The sequence below is a fragment of the Aulonocara sp. 'chitande type north' Nkhata Bay genome, linkage group LG11, assembly GCF_057382095.1.
Source record: "Aulonocara sp. 'chitande type north' Nkhata Bay isolate Kocher_YH1m ecotype deep benthic linkage group LG11, A_spYH_male_GT1.1, whole genome shotgun sequence".
Taxonomy (NCBI): Eukaryota; Metazoa; Chordata; class Actinopteri; order Cichliformes; family Cichlidae; genus Aulonocara; species Aulonocara sp. 'chitande type north' Nkhata Bay.
Window position 1 is genome coordinate 28,350,629 of NC_141354.1, and position 20,174 is coordinate 28,370,802.

The 20,174-nt window shown below is 36.4% G+C and overlaps 1 protein-coding gene across 9 annotated transcripts; it reads left to right on the plus strand.

The window, feature by feature from the left end:
- The first annotated feature begins 38 nt into the window (after positions 1-38).
- Positions 39-19,320, plus strand: riiad1 (regulatory subunit of type II PKA R-subunit domain containing 1). 9 transcript variants are annotated; one of them, XM_086311760.1, is made up of 32 exons: positions 39-716; positions 798-874; positions 1,746-1,777; positions 5,825-5,851; positions 6,625-6,699; positions 6,862-6,923; positions 7,509-7,530; positions 8,920-8,968; positions 9,881-10,022; positions 10,297-10,374; positions 10,473-10,666; positions 10,745-10,878; positions 11,277-11,395; positions 11,492-11,613; positions 11,971-12,076; positions 12,201-12,416; positions 12,496-12,666; positions 12,792-12,932; positions 13,107-13,156; positions 14,333-14,453; positions 14,542-14,660; positions 14,751-14,892; positions 14,989-15,182; positions 15,507-15,597; positions 15,763-15,883; positions 16,109-16,290; positions 16,807-16,956; positions 17,031-17,173; positions 17,620-17,756; positions 17,881-17,978; positions 18,429-18,582; positions 18,868-19,320. In XM_086311760.1, the coding sequence occupies exons 1-32, from the start codon at positions 633-635 to the stop codon at positions 18,948-18,950; spliced, it is 3,636 nt and encodes a 1,211-aa protein (XP_086167886.1). In that variant the 5' UTR covers positions 39-632; the 3' UTR covers positions 18,951-19,320. The 9 variants fall into 9 exon arrangements, with proteins under 9 accessions (XP_086167886.1, XP_086167895.1, XP_086167891.1 ...); XM_086311761.1 differs by lacking the exon at positions 39-716 and adding an exon at positions 2,734-2,777 and having other exon boundaries at positions 800-874; XM_086311764.1 differs by lacking the exon at positions 39-716 and adding an exon at positions 2,734-2,777 and having other exon boundaries at positions 833-874; positions 5,732-5,851.
- The last annotated feature ends 854 nt before the right edge of the window (positions 19,321-20,174 follow it).

Here is a 20,174-nt window from a genome sequence, read left to right on the forward strand (position 1 = left end):
TGGGTATATAATATGTCAAGCATATCGATCTGTCAAGAATGATACTAACTCGTTTTGAGCCGGAGAAAAAAATAGTCGTCACAAGATAGAAGATGTAATCGGTTTTCCAGGGGGTTCCAAATAAAAAGTGTCACTGGCATTTAAAAAAAAGTATTTTTCAAGAGAAATCTGGCCAAGAAGGCAACAGAAATTGCAAGGTATACATACATAGTGTCACTGTTCTGTAACGTGGCCAAAAAGGGCTGGATGGATTGTAATAAAGATGGTTTCAAAGCAGGATATTTCTTCGTTTAATATATAACCCCTTTGTAGATCATGTTTACTGCAGCCTATTTAAGCAAATAGATCACAGATTTCAAAAGCGAGAGAGAGAATTAAATCGTTATTTAGTAGTCAATCACTTTTTTGCACAGCAACGGCTCAAACGTGGTATTGACGTATGCCGCCACCTCGCGGACACTGCCGTTCATTGTGTACGGTACTTCGTTTCCATAGCAACCGTTACTGCCAAACCACTGTGTTAGCAACGGTTGACTCGTGCTTATCGTGACTTCAGGGTTCGCTGTAGATTTGCAGTCAGTGAACACTGCAGGGTTCGCACTTTGACAGAAATATAGCATTTTCTTAGAGAAATGATGGCTGAGACAGGCGGTGTGACCAAGCTAGACGTCTCTGTACTAAACGCTGAGCAGCAAGAGAAACTGCGACAGTTTAAGGTAACGTGTTGCATTTCTCAACCCTAAAATACCACCTTTATTTGTAAGCTATGTCCTGAAATGCTTTTCGCATTGACCCAGATCAAGACGAGAATCGACAACGAGAGGTATTTGAGGTCGCATCCCGAAGTAGACGTACTCATAGGCGACTTTCTAAGGTCTGCTCAAGTTCACATTAATATCACAAAAATACATGCTGAATGGGGAAAAATGTTTGTGATGTTTTATTGTTGAACTTAACACTGTCTGCTTTAAGTTTAATTTTGTTTGTATTTATTTATCTTACAGCAAATGTTACATTTCTAGGGTAATATGCAAACTTTCATTTTATTTTCACTGTGTATAACATATTATATTAATAACCTCTGTACATTCAGTGGAACCAGCTACCCTTTCAAAGAAATGTATGAAAGATTACAATGTATTTTACAATATAATAATACAATATATGTATACCCTGAAAAGGATTTACACCAATATATGTACTGCAATATGGTTTCTGCTATTCAAGCTTAGTCTCTGTATCATATTTTTAACACATGTTACAACCTCAGTATTAAAATCTGAGTTTTCCCTGCTTAAATTGATTTTGGAGCTGCCAAAAAAGGTTTTAACAGCCTCAAAAAATAAAAAAATAATTCAATAATTCTGGAATAATTAATCTAATATCCGAGCAATAAATGGGAAATATGTGCAGTGATTTATTTAAACATGCATGTGGATACAGTATGGAGCAAAGTACAAACGATTTTACAAAAGTTTTCTTGTAATTTTGTTAAGTAGTATTCAGGAATAGTTTTTCGAGGCTTCTTTAGGACATCCCAGAGCTCTACTTTAGATATTGTCTGCCTTTTGCAACTAACAAATAAACAAACAAACAAACTTAAAATAACCATTCTTTTGATGGACTGACAATGAGCCCAAGTCCAAAGAATAATTTTAAAAGGCCTCCAAACAGCCCAAAGCTTAAAGCACCATCACTCAAGTCTACTTGAGCAATAATTTGTCATTTGCCACCTCTCCTCACAGGGATGTGCTTCACAAACAGCCAGCTGACATCCGTGAGTTTGCTGCAGGTGAGTTGTGTGCAGTGTGCATCAACACCAAAAATGGCCAGTTGGTCACTATTATTTATTTTCACATTCATCCTTTTGCCCAGTGTTTAGTTAGTGAATAAATATAAATACATATTTAAAGTCTGCCACGTTTTTTTTACAATTTCTCTCTTTTGTTGGACTTTTTCAGATCACTTCTCAAACCCAAACCTTGAAGAAACTATTCTCCCCAAAATGGAAGGAAACAGCGAGACAAACTAAAACACTTCCAACAACTTCACCTATGTTTTCTCTATATTGATAAAAAAAATTTATGGACTATGTTTTTTGGAACAATGATTCTGCTTCAGTTGCTCCATTGTCCAGTTTGTGGACAAGGGTCCTAAAGGGTTTTATGCTTATTTATTAATCAAAATCCTTAAATGTATAATTACCTTGATATACCTTGAGTGGTATTAAATATTTTGTCACGTCACCACAAGTATTTATATAAATTACACAATAAAATGTTTTTTAAAGCCACGATCCACACTCTAGAAAGCCATACTGACAAGAAAATGCAAATTATTGGTTAACCTGGCTGATATACAGGAATTATTTATCAGTCTAACCCTTGAAGACAATTTAAGATAAGCTTGTCATATAGTTGTTAGCAGAATACACAGATCTAGCACAACCTGCCTAACAATAACATAATAAACATTTTCAAAAAATAAGTGTTTAAATACAAGTATCTTTAGATGCCTAACTAACTAAATTTTACAGCTGTAGCATAAGTTTAAATTAGTTTAATTTTAGTTATTTGGTTGTTTATTAGACTAGAAAGCAGAAAGAAAGCACTAATACCACTAATATAATTAATGTAAACCTTTGGTTAAGCAAGGGGTCGTGGATATTAGGAATCAAACACAGACACCTAAACCATTTTTAAATTTAAAGAATCACTTTTTCCTCCTTCACAGTGTAAGTTCCATGTGCATTGGAGGTGGACAGAAACTCTTTCCAGGTAGGCGGGCCAGTTTATGATAATCCTTTTACAGTGAAAATAGGATCGACTTGGCTAAACCAAAAAATTACAGAAGGTAAAAAAGTATAGGCCAACTTACTGCATTTATCTGGTGCTTCTTTTCTTTTTGGCAACTATTCTCTGTGATTATTTAAATCTTTATAGACAGATTTTCTATTGTTTGAATGGTACTGCCAGTAACAGTAAGCTAATAAATAAAGGTAATATTAGCTAACTTAAAAAAAACAAGCAAAGTAAAGAATTAATTCGGCAGCCATAAGCAGAAAAAAGTTGGACAGCTGAAGGTAAAAGACATTAAGCAAGAATATTTGCATTATTAACTTATTTCACCTTCCTATAATCTTTACAGGCATTTTTTGATGTGTAACAATAGGCTAATAAGTAAAAGATAGCTCGTTAGCTTACTTAGCTAAGTTAACAGAAATTTGTTTTAACATAGGGCAAGGAGCTGGTGGCACAGAAATAGTGAAGGTAAATGGATCAATGTGAGCTGAATACACATGAAATAAAAACATCCGTATAAGTTCTTTATTGTTCTTGTAACCATTTCAGTCTTTTTAGGTGTATGTGGAAAACGGCTAATGGTAATAGTAGGCTAATGAGTAAACATTTGCTAACCCGTAACTATTAGCTCATTTAGCTTATGTTATGTTTGGAAATATTAGTAAGTAAGTATTTAATATTAGTAAATGTTAAATTAAAAAATTTGAGCTTAACACTTGACCAGACTTAAACTGACATGAGTGCGATTACTTGGTTGGGGTGTGTTTTTATTTTGATGTCTATTTCCGTTTCTAGTTTGGTCTAATTTGAAGAAGAGTTAAGAAGGAATTCAATTTAATTTCTTTATTGATTTTAACATAACAGTTAGGTAATAGTGTAATTATATTTTAACGAGAAAAGGATGTCCATCTGATGTATTATTGTAAAGAGACAAGGATTTAATTGTGCCCCATGTGTGATTTGCTTTAATCCCATTTGAGCTATTTAAGCTCAGCTACATGGACTTCTTTGAATACTGCTTGTTAGGAACTAGTGAGGCAACTGCACAGTGCTCAGTGCTCTAGATATTATGATCAATCTTAAAAAATATTATTGCTCTAGTGTCCTGTCAGATATTTTAATTACTTAATAGTACGATGGGTGAGCTATTTACTGTTTTTTTAATAGTAGCCTTACCCACCAGTGGCAGTTGTTTCATATTTATGTGCTTTCGCCCTGGAAAATGTAAATAGTCTTTTTTTGTTTTGACTTCACATTTTTATATGAAAAATACTTGTATATGAGCTGTGGTATGTTTATCTTAAATACAATTTAACTGAGATATTATCATGACATAAACTCTAAATAAACATTGTGCTTCACTGAATTTATTAGAATAACAGCTTCAGAGTTACCAATTATTACTTTTATTAATGATTTGTGAATGATTTTATTCATAACTTTTAGGTGAATTAATGTTCTCTTCACCAGACCTTATACGCAATTACAGCACTTAATTTTTGTTGACACTTGCTACTAATGTAATTTAACTAGTATACGTGCACAGCAGATGAGAATTACATGATATACATACATGCCCATACATGATATGATCAAAGCTCCTGGACCACTCACACATTAGACTTATTCCAGAGGAGGTTTGGAGGTCTGCAGTTAGGCAATAGGCACGCACTTGTTAGCCCTGCTCTGAAACTTTAAGCCACCTCAGCAGCAACTTTGCTTCTTTATGGTTGAGCTACTGTGGTTCCTAAATGCTTCCACTTTGCAATTTCACATATCGTTAATCGAGGAGTATCTAGGAGAGAGAAAATTTCGCAAACTTGTTGTAATGTTGGCATTGTATTATAATGCCACACACAAATTCAATGAGCTCTTTTTAATTACCCATTCTTAAACAAATGTTTGTTAAAGCAGAGTGTTTAAATGCTTGATTTTGTCCACATACGGTTTTCTATATAGTTTATGCAAACAAATAACAGAATTTTATAAGACCAGATTTATATGTCACTTCACAATTTACCCATTGAAGTGTCCTCTTTCAAGGTTTTTCTTCTGTAGCACGATGTTTGTTTGATTCATACTTGATAATAACTATGCAACTCAATATAATGGCAAAGTAAACAATAATAGACACACATGCAAAAGTTGTAGTAAGTTTCAGTAAGCTGCAGTACCAGCAGAGAGAGATATTTTATTTTGAACATGAAAATATCACAGAAAAGTGTTTAAATAGACATTACCAACAGTTACATGTAAATACATACTAGTAGCCTAGCTTAATTGTTCAAGGACCCTAGATTCATACCTTCCTTGCTCGCCAGCGACTTCTTGGCTTTGAATATAGTATCTCCCCCTGCTGGTACTGCAATTTCTGCATGTGTGTCCATTTCACACTTAGAATAGGCAAAGCGTGAAATGGACATGGTGGACCAGCATGTCTATTAGATGCTTTGCTGTGATATAGGATTTAATTATGAGATATACTGTGTATATATAAAATGTGAAAGTTGATGTTTCTTTTTCTTGTGTGATTGGAGGAACTTAAGAGCTTAATCGCACCAGACACGCCGTAGCACGTTGTAAAATAGTTAGGAGGTAGTAACTGTGGGGTGACAGTTCTAATTTTGCTTAATGTTTTCTTATTTTTTCTAGAACTGCAATACACACATGATTGATTGGAAAAATCTGAGTTACATGAATGTAATAATGAATACTCAGCGGTGTTAGCAATGAGTAAAGACAAAACTGTTTTGACTTATTACTGAGGTTTTGCCTGAAGAATCAGAAATTTTGTGAATTCAACGTGAAACTTATTTTGATTGTTAAAAAAAGCAAATACACACACACACACACACACACACACACACACACACACACACACACACACACAGTGCTGTATTAATGCCGTCCCCCTGCTTTGACTGTGTCAGTTACAGGTGGACATCCTCCCAGATCACATTAGTCACGAAGTACAGGCACAGAGGACGAACACTCTTATGCTTATGCATCCTGTTTTTTCTCAGATCTACCAAGGAGAAGACTGGTAATCTGTAAGTAACAACTAATTTATATATTCATAAGTTGCAAAAGTTATTATTTTTTTTCTTTCTCAGTTCTTGTAATACTATTATTTAAATTTAACTGTAAACCTTTACAGATCTGCCACAGATGAACATTTATATTTTAATGTTTTGTTTTTCTCGCTAATAGATGATATAATAGTAAAGAAAAGATATGCTCTAAATCCTGCTCTTACATACACACTGTTGAGACTGCGTGGTTAAAACACTCATTTTTGTTCTAATACTCTTTTCATTCTTTATTATTCATAATCTGCTGAAATATTTAAATGAGAAGAAAAATCTCTGTAAAGTAAACAGTGAATTCAACATAACAGTATACAAATGTTGGTGAAGGGAAATCCTAATGAATGTGAACCAAATACATTAAAAAAAGGTAAAAATGATAGGACAAAAGAAGAGAAGACAACAACGTGGTGCTAAAATATTGTTCCACAGTACATTGCGTGCATTACCAAACCTGTTTTTCACTGCAAGTTATCCTCCAAAGTCCTCAGAGATTCCCAAAGGATGAATAGCTCACACGGTTACTAGGAAAGTGTGATCATAAATCCTCACTGGAGGAAGTATATCACAAAACTGGAGGTGGCTCACATAGAGACAGTTTCAACAACAAGTGAAGACCAATGAGGATTAACTGCATGCAACTAGAAGTGAAATTAAAGCCCAAGAAAGAAGATCTGTCCCAAACATGTCATTTGTGTTCATGTTAACACATTATGTAATACCATCCTGTCGAACAGACGCACAGCCTATCCACATGGCTCCGAAGGGAGGAGCCTGTTTGGTTCTGCTCATCTTGGCCTCTGCAGTTTTCGGTAAGCTCCAAAAACATCACACTCAGTATACCCGTTTTACCCCTTTTTTATACTATATGTTTGTTAATGTAAATATGTGTTCTCATAGGCACATAAACATACATGTATGAATGCTATTAAAAGTGTGTGTTCATTAATACAAACCTTTACGTGTCTGCCTAGCTCAACTTCCACATATGGGGCCTCAAGAAAAAGCTGAGTTAGAAAAAGTGACTGAAAAACTGGTAAGGTGTTTTCTGAATTTCACGTCAGTAGAAATTTATTTTTCAGGCTTAAGAGTAGGGCTGCAGCTGTCGATTATTAAATAATTAAGTATTCTCATCAGTTTATCGAGTAATCCGATATTGAATATTTTTTATAAAGAAAACATTTTCTTAAATCCCAAAATAAATAAATAATCACGGTAAAAAAATAGGTATAAATGCAGCCAAAACTAAGATAAAAAAAGTGAAAGAGCCTTTACGCTGTCTTCTTAGAGATCTTTCTTACATTAGTAGGAGGCTTCATGCGTATTTTTTTTTTTTGCATGTATTTTTTAGTGTGCTAATAAATGAGTGTTTGTGTGTCTGTAAGCCTTTAAAAGAGCATTAAGAAAAGTGCGCATATCAACATTCTGAGGGCTGAGGTTTCGTCAACCTCCCATCAGCTTTTCCCCAGTAAAGCCTTTAATGGAGCGGGTGAAACACTGGCATTTACATAGTGACAATTGAATCATAGAGTCATGCATTAAACAAAGCATCAAAGCGAATAAAATGTGTTCATATTCAGTTTGGGGCCAGTGATTTTATTTTATTTTTTTTCTTCATCAGATGAAGAAGTGCTACTATAGAGGTAAGAAAACTTTCAATACACTTTTTAAAGAGAAGAATGTGTATGTGTGTAAAGTACACCCTCTTTCACATTTTTATACATCACTGCGTAATAAAAATAATCTGTTCATTAAAGAGTCTTTAAGTTAGGCAAACACAACCTCATATGTACAGCAACGCATGACACATTAATTACAAAAGTACACCCTTACTGCTTCCATAGGAATTAAGAGGATAAGTCCTACCAGCCTGGTGCTTCAGCTGCCCTTACTGACGCAACCCCCAAAAAGGGATTCGTGTCTCCGACTGGAATCGAACCAGCAAACCGATCATTCTTCTGTGAAAAACATTGTTCACAAGTGTAATACAGTGGTCCCTCGTTTATCGTGAGATGTACGTTCTAAAAATAACCCGCGATCTGTGAAATCCCAACTTTATTTTTTACATTAAAACCCCTCACTACACACTTTATACAGTTTTCTCAGACAGGCTCGAAGATTTTCACACTTTTCTCTCTTGTTTAAAGACCCTCACAGTTTAAGCCTTCGTAGAAAAATAAGTCCAGTATTATATAATGAAACCAAAGATCAAACCCTGTTTTCAGGTCCAGAACATGGGAATAGAGCCTCAGTGAGAGAATTCAAGATTAACAAATCAATGATATGGACGTTGAGGAAGAAAGAAGAATGAGTTGAGTAAAGTTTGACTGATCTGACTATTTTGTTGCTTAATGCGTCTCATACTGTGGTGCCTTATGGTCTGAAAAATACGCTAACTTCCACCTTCCTTTAGCATGTCTAGAAGGCTAACCTTTTGTGCGATGGTTAGCATCGTCCTCTGCCTTTTGGGTGCTAGCGCAGGTACCTTTGATAGTGAAAAAAACGTTTCGTCGGCATTGTTGTGTTTGTGAGGGAGAAAACTTACAAACATACAGTACAGCACTTCACAGTCACACTGCTAGAGATAGAAGATTTATATAAATTTGACAAGCTGAACACATTCTGTACTGTACAGGGGACACGGCACGGAGGAGATTGATTGACAATGGTCTACAGCCGACCAGGACGCAGAACACAAAGCGCTGTAAACAACAAAAAATCATGCCAAAAAAAGATCCGCGAAAAGTGAACCGCATTATAGCGAGGGACCACTGTACGTTCAACATAGTTGCCAGTCCCAGGAGTGAATTCCTCTGCAAAATGAATAGCTTCATTAAAAAATTAACATGTATAAAATCTTGGAACTGACACAGGGTGTACTGAAGCTGAACCTTAAAATGTTTTGTTGGAGTAATTGTAATGTAACTCCAGTCACCATGCTGAATTGGCGTCAGTGTGAGAGTGTGAGTACCCTGACCACATTCTGTAATATGAGCCACAACTGATATGTGGCAAATGGTTTGATTTTACAGGATACCCAGAGCCTAATTTGATGCAGGTCAACAGTGTCTTCAACTCCAGGTAATTCGTTTTTGTATTTTGTTGCTGTCCTGAAGAATCAAGTGGTCACTTCAGTTATCACACTTATTTGGACTGTTGTGTAATATTTTTCTTTATGCTTATCCACTTTTTGTCGTCACCCCACTGAAACTCTTTGTGATTTCCATAACTCAAGAAAAAAGTCACCGTAGATTTTCAAATTGATACCATAGATGCATCTACTAAAAATTGCGGACAAGCTCAAATCTCAGTGACCTCGACTTAAAGGTCAAAGGCCAGAGGTCAAGTTTTCTGAAAATGTTGTGAATGCAATAACTCAAGAACGAGGCAATGTGGGATTTTTAAACTGATACCATAGGTGCATCTACTATAAATCTTGGACAAGTTTGAATCTGAGTGATCTCGACCCCGAGGTCAGAGTAAGTTTTCTGTAAGTCTTTTGAACGTGATAATTGGGAATAATTTAGTTCTCTTGTCTTTTTTGTCCCTCAAGTTATTCTTTATCAATTTTGTGCATAAACAAGGAAAAGAAATGTAACTAACCAACTAGTCTAAAACTTGGAGACATACTCCTTCAACGCTTATCTGCCGTTAAACCTAAAAATGAGGATTCGGTCCCAGCTAGTGAACTTCAGAACAAGGTGACATAAGATTTTAAAATTGGTACCATACATGTGTCTACGAGGAGGCTGAGGGGTAACACTGGTGGTTGCCAGTATTTTCATAAATAAGTGTAAAGAAAAGATTTGCTTTTGCTTTTTGCTGCAAAATGTTAGTAAATAACTTATTGATAAGCTATGACATTGGTATTTAACTCCATCTTAAGAATATGGTTTTGCCTGGTCAAATGTGTCTAGTTAATCAAAGGATATTTGGTATATTTCATATGTGAAAACATTTATTCTCATCAGCTTTTATTTGCTCTCTCATTAGCCTTAGTGGTTCTGTGCAGAACAGAGATGCTAACCAGTCGAACGCCCTCCTTTCCACTTTTCGTCATCTCCTGACCTCAGTCACTACAGGAACAAACATGAAGTCATTTGGTCAACTCCCCGTGGATATTTCACAAAAAATGGTTTGAAAATATAAACATCCATACACCCATAATCACACATACTGTATAATCTATCTCCATTTCCTTAAAAAATATAGCCTTTTGAAATCGGATGATTCTTTTTGATGCACTCTGTATTAACTGAAACATGTAATTCATTTTTTTATGAGTACCAGGTTAGTCATTAAAGTCACTGATTATTTAAAGCAGCGCTTATTGTCTTATTAATAGTCAGTATGAATTTTTTGTTGTGCAGTTCTGACCGTTAATGTTTTTTCTGTCTGTCTGTTAATAGACTAACCAGATGTGGAATTGCAGCAATCTTCCAGGCATGATTGAGGTGATGAGAAACTATTCTGGTGGCATATCAAAGGCAAGGGAAACCCTCCCCCCAAAAATTAAATGCAATGGATAAATTGTTACTGTTTTTTAACAGTCTTATCATGTCTGCCATCTATCCTTTTCTCCTAGGAGGATTCTGGATGTTATATGCAAGCGTTTGCAGCCCCTCTTTCCTGGGCAACTTTGACCACACAGGATAAAAACAGCATGGACTCAAATGACTACAGAAAACTGATGTGGGCTGTTACACCTATGGCGGGGCTTATGCCCTTCCTAAAAACAAAACTTCTGATGAACGTAGATATCCCAAAGCTAAAAAACATGTGAGTATGCTTTTATGGAATAATATTATCTGGCTTTTTCATAACCTTTCCTATAAATAAACCTGGTGTTGTTTCCAGGATGGACATGTTGAAGAGTATGTATGATCGCATACCTCCTGGTCAAAGGACTCGTGTGGCTGAATGGGCGAAAGATCAGATCACCCAAAACTACTTCAACTGTTCAATAAAGCCATGGGTTTACGCAACATTAAGTAAGAAAAGTCAGAAATCAATTGATAAAATCTATGTACACACATACAGTTCTGTTAGCATAACTTCAGAGGCTATTACAGTTTGATGGCATTTTTTATGTGAGAAAAACTGTAAATTGACTCATGTTACTTACGTTGGGACTTCCATTATACCCAGAACCTGCAAAACCCTGACTCTGATCTATGTTAAACCTTAATTTGTAGTTTTATCCCATTTGAACAATTTCTGTTTCAATTTAGTAAAATTTAAATGACCATACAGACAGATCCACCAACACACCACAGTCTCGCAAATACATTTTAAGAGGCAATTAAGATGCCTTGTTTTCTACCTCATTTCTCTCGTTGCGCTTCTGATAAGTATAAATGTGCATTGTAAAACCTTGATTTATTAATAGAGCATGTGGATATCTGCTCCCCTTCACTGGAATGGCTGAATTTGGAAGCACTGACTATTTTGGGACCCTACCTGTCCTATTTACCACCAAGTGATGTTAATTATTCTTCTAAAGTAGAGGTAAGAGAAGGATAAAGAAGAAATAAGACATGGAAGAGAAAAAAACAACAAGGTTATAATTTTTTCCTGGTTGGTCTGCTTTGCTTTGTCTTCTAGCTATGCAAGTTTTTCTCTTCAGCTAAGTTCAAAACCACGATGAACCCCACTCTGAGTAAGAAGTTGCTCCATAGAATCCAAGAGTGCTTCAGTTCACAGGAGTTTCCAGAACATGTGGAAAAGTGTGTATACATTATTGATGTACATTAGCAGGTGCAGGTGTTAACAGTAAAAATATTGATTTGTCACTATGGGGAAAGCCCAGAGTCTTCTTCTTTTTTGCTCTAACATGTCTGCTGTGAAAGAAGTGATAAGAAGCATTTCAGGAAAAGGATCTAGTTGTACATAACATGTCATGTCATTTTTTAAAAGACTGCCGAGTGGTTTTACTTTACCCGCTACATACCAAAATAACACAACATCACTGAAGTTTCTGATCTTAGATCTTATAGGGACAGAAAGAAACACAAGGTTTCACACAAAAATGTGTGAAGGATTTGAAATAATCACTACGTTGTCTGGTATTTGAATCTCCACAGACTTGGCCCACTGGCTTGCTATTATGATCCCCCAGAGTTGAATGCTAACTTCAGTGGGAAACTCCTCTCTCAACTGGACCAGTGTGACAGCTCCCAAATCAAAGGGGTATTTTTCACTTACGCTTACCCAAACCACATTTATCTTCTTTGATCAAAGATTTGAATTGTTTCTTGAATCTCAGTAGTGTCATAATTACTCGTTCTCTCTTTTATCCTTCCCAAAACACAAGCTGAAGACACGGCTTCTCAGTTCTCTGAGGTCACTGTCAAGCCCTGCTCAAATAATACGAGACTTAAGCAGTACTGTTACTGCATTGTCTGCCAAAGAAATTGCTGCAATCCCTGCCACCAGTCTCACACAGGCTCTCAAAAATCTGGGACCCAACATCCGATGGACAAGGAGCCAGCTGCATGCTCTTATCGAGAAACATTTGGGTGAAAAGAAAGTGGGTGGATTCAGCTGACGGCTTGTGTCAGATAGCTGTCCTCATTGCTTGATACTTACCTCATTCTGTTCCGCCTCAGTGTAAACAGATATCCGGGATGGAGCTGATGAAACTTCAGCCCGTTGCAGAAGGTTTGCCAAACTGTATACTGAAACAGGTAAAAGCTGTAGAGGTCCTGAATGAGCCAGAGGGCCTAAAGAACATCTCCAAACGACTGAGCAGGGGACAGCTAATGGCCATGCTGGTAGGGGTGAGTTCTTCATGTTTCTTCATTTCATCACACCAAATACATTGTGTCTTAAACAAAAAGTATGTATTCTTTCTTTGATTTAATTTCTAAACATATTCTTAAAAGAATTAAATGTTTTCCTGTAGATGCTTAAGGAAATGCATCCTCCTGCGCTGGTGCCAAAGTTGTCTTCCCAGTTACTTAACGTCGTTTCTATTAACATTTTGGCCGATGCAAATGTCACCTCTTTGGACCAAGTGACAAACAAAACTTGGACTCGGTCACAGGTAGTGATGCTAAGTATGCCTTAGGCAGCTTCTTTGTATTATTTTGTTGAGTTTTCTAATTTATTTACTGTTACCGTTACCATCCATGCATTGCTGTAGTAAGTATATGACTGATTTTGTGATTTTCTCTTTTTACTCAAAAAATGGTGCCACTTGTGGTGTGTTCTTACTCAGGCAGCATACCTGGCAAAGAAGATGGCTGACCTAAAACAGCTTCAATTTAGGTGAGAGAAGTATGCTGCTGACAAAATATCTGAAACTCTTTTTGGCAAAAAAAAATCCTTCTAATAGAAAAACAGAAAGTGCATCCAAAGAATTTATTCACCTAATCGTTTCTACAGTTTTTGCTTAAAGCACTTGACTTTATTACTTGATTCATCAGCAAATCTCAGAAATATTTCTCTATACCTGGATATTTGCCACAAGTGGTAACATGACTTAACTGTAACAGAAAACATTGTATTCATTTAAGATTTAGAGCTCTCTGTCTAAACTTGTCCATATAGGTTCTTGCTGAAGCACCTGAATTGGCCTATTGACTCACTGCCACCCTCATGGATCATTTTTATTGGCAGTCCTTTGACCTTTTTGAAGGATTACAAGTACAGAGAGAATACATTACTGCCTTAGAGCAACCTGTCAATGTTATTGCTTTTCATTGAATGCGTAATGCACGTGAACAGATTGCAGAGCTTATAAATAGTACAAATATGCTGCTGAGATTGTCACTGCAAATATAAGAATAGACCCAAGTTTTTATGTTTATGCAAAGTCTGACAAATATTTGTACACAGAAACGGTTCATAGAATATACATGCATATATATATATATATATCTATATATATCTATATATCTATATATATATATATAGATATATATATATACATATTAGTGCTGTCAGCGTTAATCTTGTTAAAATAACTGCATTATTGCGGCAAATCTCCATTAACGAGTTATTGCGGATCGCCCTGTGCGTGGGGCTGCACGGCATCAGTGTGTTGGCACAGTTAGCTCGTTAACGCATTAGTCTACAGCTCTTTGGCCCTCACTTTCTGCCATGTAAACGCAAGTGTTTCACTTACATTTGTGACTTATTTGATCATATCTAGGAGCACCTGTGTGAATGCAAAGTACAACCACATTAAGACCAAGAGCCCCCAGTACTGATATGTTTTTTTTTCTGCAGACTACTATAAAATCTAATTCACTGCACCATAAATTTCCTTACTACTTAATTTTATTCATTTAGTTGTTTCTGTGAAGCTCTTTAAGATTATCGTGTGATCTTTACCAAAGCCTTTAATGCAGGTTTACAATTTTCTTTGGTGCTTAAGTTATTGTCATGTTCTTGTTACTGTGTTTGTTGCTCCTTCATCTGAAACATTGTTGTCTAACACAGGAAGATGCGTTCGGTCCTTCAGGGCATAACCTGTAAGATGATTAATGAAGCTCCTGACAGCGGTGTAATGGAAATGGCTTTGGCCATGGCAGAGTCTCCAGAGTGGCTCTCCAAAGTTCAGGTAGGTATTTACTCACACATAAACATCTTGTCTTTACATAGTGTGTGCAGTCCGCACAGAATAACTATTATAACAAACATGTTTCTAGGCAGGATGTGCTGCCAAAAAACTTTTTGCAACTTTGGTGAAAAAGAGAGCAGACTATTTCAAAACCATCACTGAACAGGAACTGGATAAGATTCCTTCAGCTTTGCTTCTTCACCTGCTGTAAGCAAATGGTGTATTTACTAGTTTAAAGTTTGTTTAGATTTTTTTAAGTTTGTGTTGAAATCTGTTTTCTCATTCCTTTTATCGTAGCCCTTCAGATGTGGACGATTTGCCTAGTTCTGTCTGTCCTATTTTCCTTGACAAGATGGAAGAAGCCAACATCAGCTCTTTGCCTCTTAATTCCCCGTCTCGTCCTGCACTCACCAAGAAAGCCCTGTTCTGCCTAACCAATGTACACTCAAGGATACACATAGTAACAATAAGTATTATCTGATAAATTGATCCGCTTGTTCAACAGCAGTTAGAGATGTCTGCTGTGTTTTTGTAGGGGACAGATTTATCCAGCCTCACCGGTGGTGATCTGCCCAAGCTAGGGCCCCTCGTATGTGAGCTGCAGCCTTCCCAGCTGCGTCTAATGAACCCTGATGTCCTCAACTCCGCTTTCCAGGAGATGGCTTCCTGCAAACATATTCCTCAACAATACAGGGCAGATATCATTAAGATGGTTCACCAGACCTTTGGGTAGGACACCCTCCTAATGAGCATTAAAGTTAACACAAAGAAAGACCATAGACTGTTTATAAAAGATGCACAAGGCTTCCAGAAAAGTTATGGTTCTTACTGAATATAACATGAAGTTTTTATATATATATATATATATATATATATATATATATATATATATATATATATATGCTTTCTTTTTGAGTGAATAAGGGGAACAAAGCCAGTGTGCTTTGTGTGTGTGACATCCAGCTTACATACATACATACATACATGTTTTGTATAGAGCCAAACAAAAAAGCTAAAGTAGTAGTCTTGTGTACTTTTTTAAAACATCTGTAGAAATTCTTCTGATTGGACCGAGGACACTGTGGAATCAGTCGGTCCCCTTCTTCTTTGTGATAAGGTTGCCACGTCTGCTCTACCCAACAAAGTGCGTATCTGCCTTGTCCATTACATGCAGCTCATCTTGTGTTTGTTTTTGTCATGTTCATTATTAAGTCACTCAGAACTCAGAAGTGACTCTCCTGCTTGTGATTAAAAATGGATATATATTTTCAGTTTTTCTTGATGTTGTCCCTCTCTGTATCTCCGTTAGCCTTGGATGAAGGATGTTCTTCGTTACATAAAGTCACTGTCCTCTGATCCTTCAGATGCCCTGAAAAAGAAAATCTTTGCTCTTACCACCACTAGATCAAATGCAACACGTAAAAAGAGGGGTGAGAAGGAGGCGTGCTTTATCTGTTTTGCAACAATTCAGTTTTATATTTCTGTTTTTTGTAGTTCTTGTGTCTCTAACAGCAAGAGCAACACTGATCATGGTAATAGCAGCGTAACTTTTTATTTGAATCTCTGCCACAGTTTAGTTTTTAGTTTGAATTAAAATACATTTTATTTAAAGTAGTTTTTAAAAAGCCTTATGATTATATTGTCTATACCTGTAGAGATCCTGAGAGAACCCACTGAGAATTTGATTCAAGAACTGGGAATGGATAATGTGTACTGGTCAGCAGGAGAGCTGGATAAGATGTCAAACAGCACTTTCCTGGCCACTGTAGAAATACTTGGAGAAATCCCGAACTACAGTGCAGATCAACTGGCTGTGCTCAGCAAAAAAGCTACTGAGGTACAGTGAGACACAGTCATCTTGGTTTCGTTCATTCGCCAGTCTGTTTTTTCTTTCCAGCATTTCTAGTTTGAACAGTTGGCTTTGATTCGGGCACTCACAGTGAGATTGCCACAGTAATAAAAAGTTATTGTAAATCAAGGTGGAACATAAAAGTTTTTTTCCACTTTCCCACAATTAATAATAATTAATACAGCTTCACTAATGAAAGTTAAGGTGTACATTTTGAATATCAATATTTTAATATTATTGAACCAAGATCCAATTGAGCAGTTATTATCCCTGTTTGTCTTAACTGATAAACTGACCTAGGTATAATTTGCTCCGCAGCTTAATGGAAGTTAGAGAGGAATAACGTCTGTGTAAATATCCAAACAAATAAAACGCTGCACTCTTCTGGTGTCAAAATTAAAACGCAATCTGTAACTTCTTAAGGTTGCATTTGCTGGTCTGTATGTAGAAATCCTATATTTAGTTATTTTGTGTTAGTGTGAATATTTCTGTATATTTCTTTAGGCTTTTGGCCCCGTGTCACAGATGAACGAGGGCGTGGTCATACAGCTTGAATGTATAAATCAGGGTCTTTCTAATTCTGACCTGGAGAATCTCCCCTTGCCAATGGATATTGTAGAGGGAATTTCCCGCTGTGGGTGGACTCAATCACAGGTGAAGCATAGAAACAGCATTGCATGCTCACCGCTATATCGATTACACACATGACATGACTCATGTGCCAATAGATGGAGTCGTTGTGGAGGGGAATTGCCAAATATAACAATCTGAAAGCGCAGCAGCTGGGAGCTGCAGAGATGGTATCACTGAACCGGCTCATCTGTGGCCTGAGCTCCAGCGAGATCAAACAGCTCAACATCAGCGCCTTCAAGTTTGTCCACCGCACATCTCACTTTTCATTTTATTTAAGTCACCCATTTTTCCAGGCTCTTATTTTCACAGATTATTTTTTGTTAATCTAATGATCCGTGACTGCCCACAGCCCATCTCCTCCCACCTCTGCAACTTTTGAGAAGTGAAAATTCAAGTGATATCCTGTCATATGCAGATAAAAGAAATCTTAACCTCTGCCACTCATTCAAGACTTTTTAAAAGTTTCTTTTTTTTTAATTTTTAGCTGTGATGTCTTCTTATTTCTGAAGCAGTGATCATAAATAGTTCATAAATACTTTCTTTCTGGTCAGGTGCATAAACAAACCTTTTTTTAGAGTAGACTCGTTCACAGGTAGTGATGCTAAGATTATTTTAACTTTAAAGAGCTGCACAATGATACAGAGTCACAATTGCACGATGTGTGAAAGTTTGTGTTTGTCACAGGAGGGCTGTGGGCTCGATGGATGGTATTAAGTGCTCCTTTCAGATTTTACAGCAATTAAAAACTCTAGCTGTGGCTGCATTTGGGAAACCCAGCACCTGGACAGAACCACAGGTTGCAGACTTGGGCAACATACTTGGTAAGATAATATCTGCAAACAAAAAAAAACCCCATTGGAATATTTCATAGAAATACCTGTAAAGTGTCACCTGGGAGAGAAATTAGCTTTCACTTTTGGTAATGTTTTCATCTGTGTCCCTAAGCTGGGCTGGATGCATCGGAGCTGGCTTCTTTGGACCCATCTGTCTTTCCATTTGTCAGCAGGACGTGTATCCCACTCATCCCTCCAAACAATTTTGCTGTAAGCAGCTTTTTATTTCCTACTATTGTTTTTAAGCTAGAAGCCAAACCTAGAGGCCAGATTTAACAAATACATTCACTCGAGTGTTGGGCCGTGCCGAAATAGGCCTACATACAAAAACCCTTAATTTATATTTTTACCAATATTTTATAAGAGAAAATTTGAGCTCAGGTGGACTGAGCTCAAATGTATACTATGTTTTACTTTTATTAGGCTCACTCCATTTCAAAGCAGATCATAAAAATGTAATTAGTTACAATAAGGCAGATAAAGGTTTTCACAGGGTACAGTGAAAGACAACAAATATTGTCATTATGAAGAGGATAAATGCATCACTAATAACATTGAAATTAAAGTTCGCTTGTTCTACGTGTGTGAATATATGTCAGTACAAATTTTAAATGCAGGACTTTTATTTTATTAAATGTTGTATGCCTGTTTTCCCTGCAGGTACTCTCTGCTGCTCAGCTGGAGGCCCTTGGGCCTGACAATGCAGCAATGGTGACCACTGAACAGCGAAATCTGTTGAATAATGATCAACTTGACACAGTTGAAACGGCTCTAACTGGTTTTCGTAACCAGGCACAAAGAGCTGTTCAATCAGGTAAAAACACAAATTTGCACAGCATTTAATTCCCACGTTCTTCGTCATCTAAATATTTTGAAGTATTTGGAACAAGTTAAATTTCATCCTGCCATTAAACGCTGCCATGTAGGCTTGGCTTATTCTGAAAAACCTAATTTCAGAGTGTTTTCAACATAAATATGACTTAAATTGTTTATTAACAATATAATAACAATTATTATGATATATTTATATTAGACTTTAGTTTTAATGACCTTTGAATATTATCACTGAGAAATCTTTATATTTCACTGCTATGTCCAGGAGCTCCATCGCTGGGTGCAGAGGGGCTCTCAGCCTTCATGAAGCCCCTTCTCTTGCTTCTCATTGGGTTTCTCCTGCTGTGAGTCATCACATCCATCTGCTTAAGCTAATTACAGACCTATATTAATAATAAAATAAAATAAAAATAAACAACAGTTCAGCAATTCTTCAGGTTTATTTAGTGTTGAAGACATTTGCACAGATTGATGTTTTATGATAATCTATACATGTTTGTGACTGTAGCTCACACGATTAGATGACCTTCTGAGATGTGTTAGAGTTCCTTTACTGTGTTATGTGTTAATAAGAAAATATATTTTATTAATTGCAGAGAAATATTTCATGTTTAATTTTCAGATGTTCTCGGTATGAGACTGTTTTTTGAAAAGTTGATATTTACTGACAAAAACCGAAGAATGATTCAACTTAATAAACGTTATTGTTACGCCAGCAGCCAACAGTGAAGTTTGTTGAAAGAAATGACCAAGTGACTTTTTTTCCCTCTTTCTCTGAAATGATTGGTTTGAAATTGTTTTATCAATGCTAAACACGCACAGGGGAGAGCTAACTTTGACAGTTTTTTTTTTTAAAAAAACTGTTAGCTGTCTATTGATATTATTCATGGATGGTGGTGAGAAATAGCTCAGAACTTGCAGCCTGTCTGAACGTTAATGCAAAGTTACAACTGAGGATCACATTATGAAATCACCCACATGTTCATTCAGCCTTTCTAATTTGAAGACAATTTTGTTTTATGGCTGAACATCTTGGCTTCAACCTTTCCAAAACCAATTAAATTCAGTTATTTGTATTTTTTCGAGAAAATGGAAAAAAAGAAAAAAAAAGAAAAACCTAAAACAAAAAAATACCCATGTTTTAGAAATAAAAATACCTTTGCAAATGTAAATATGCAAAATAGTCTGCAGTTAAAAGCAAGTGTTTGATCTTTGTGAGCTGCCAGCCTCAACAAGAGAGTGGTCAGCTGAAAAAGTATAGCAGCTCCTTTAAAAACAAAACAAAACAAAACAAAAATGAAATCCAACCAAAACATCAGGACAGAAAATACAAACATCCATCTATGGTTTATGGTTTTAATACATGAAAGTTCATAAATCCACCCTACAAACCTCAGCTGTGAACTCTATTTGATTAAGGTAGGATTAAATTTATTGGGAGTATTCTTCAGTAGTGACAAAACCTGAGGTGGTGCAACATTTGTTGAGCTACCAAATTAATAAATCTGCATTACATCTGTACTGAATAAACATCCTCTAAACAAGATAACCAGGCGTCTCGATCAAACTGGC

What these genes read in the sequence shown, in the direction of transcription:
- riiad1 (XM_086311760.1), top strand. Translation starts at nt 633, where the DNA reads ATGATGGCTGAGACAGGCGGTGTGACCAAGCTAGACGTCTCTGTACTA. An exon ending in AAAAAGTGACTGAAAAACTG is followed by an intron (nt 6,924 to 7,508) that starts GTAAGGTGTTTT and finishes TTTCTTCATCAG; the next exon opens with ATGAAGAAGTGCTACTATAG. An exon ending in GTGGGTGGACTCAATCACAG is followed by an intron (nt 16,957 to 17,030) that starts GTGAAGCATAGA and finishes ATGTGCCAATAG; the next exon opens with ATGGAGTCGTTGTGGAGGGG.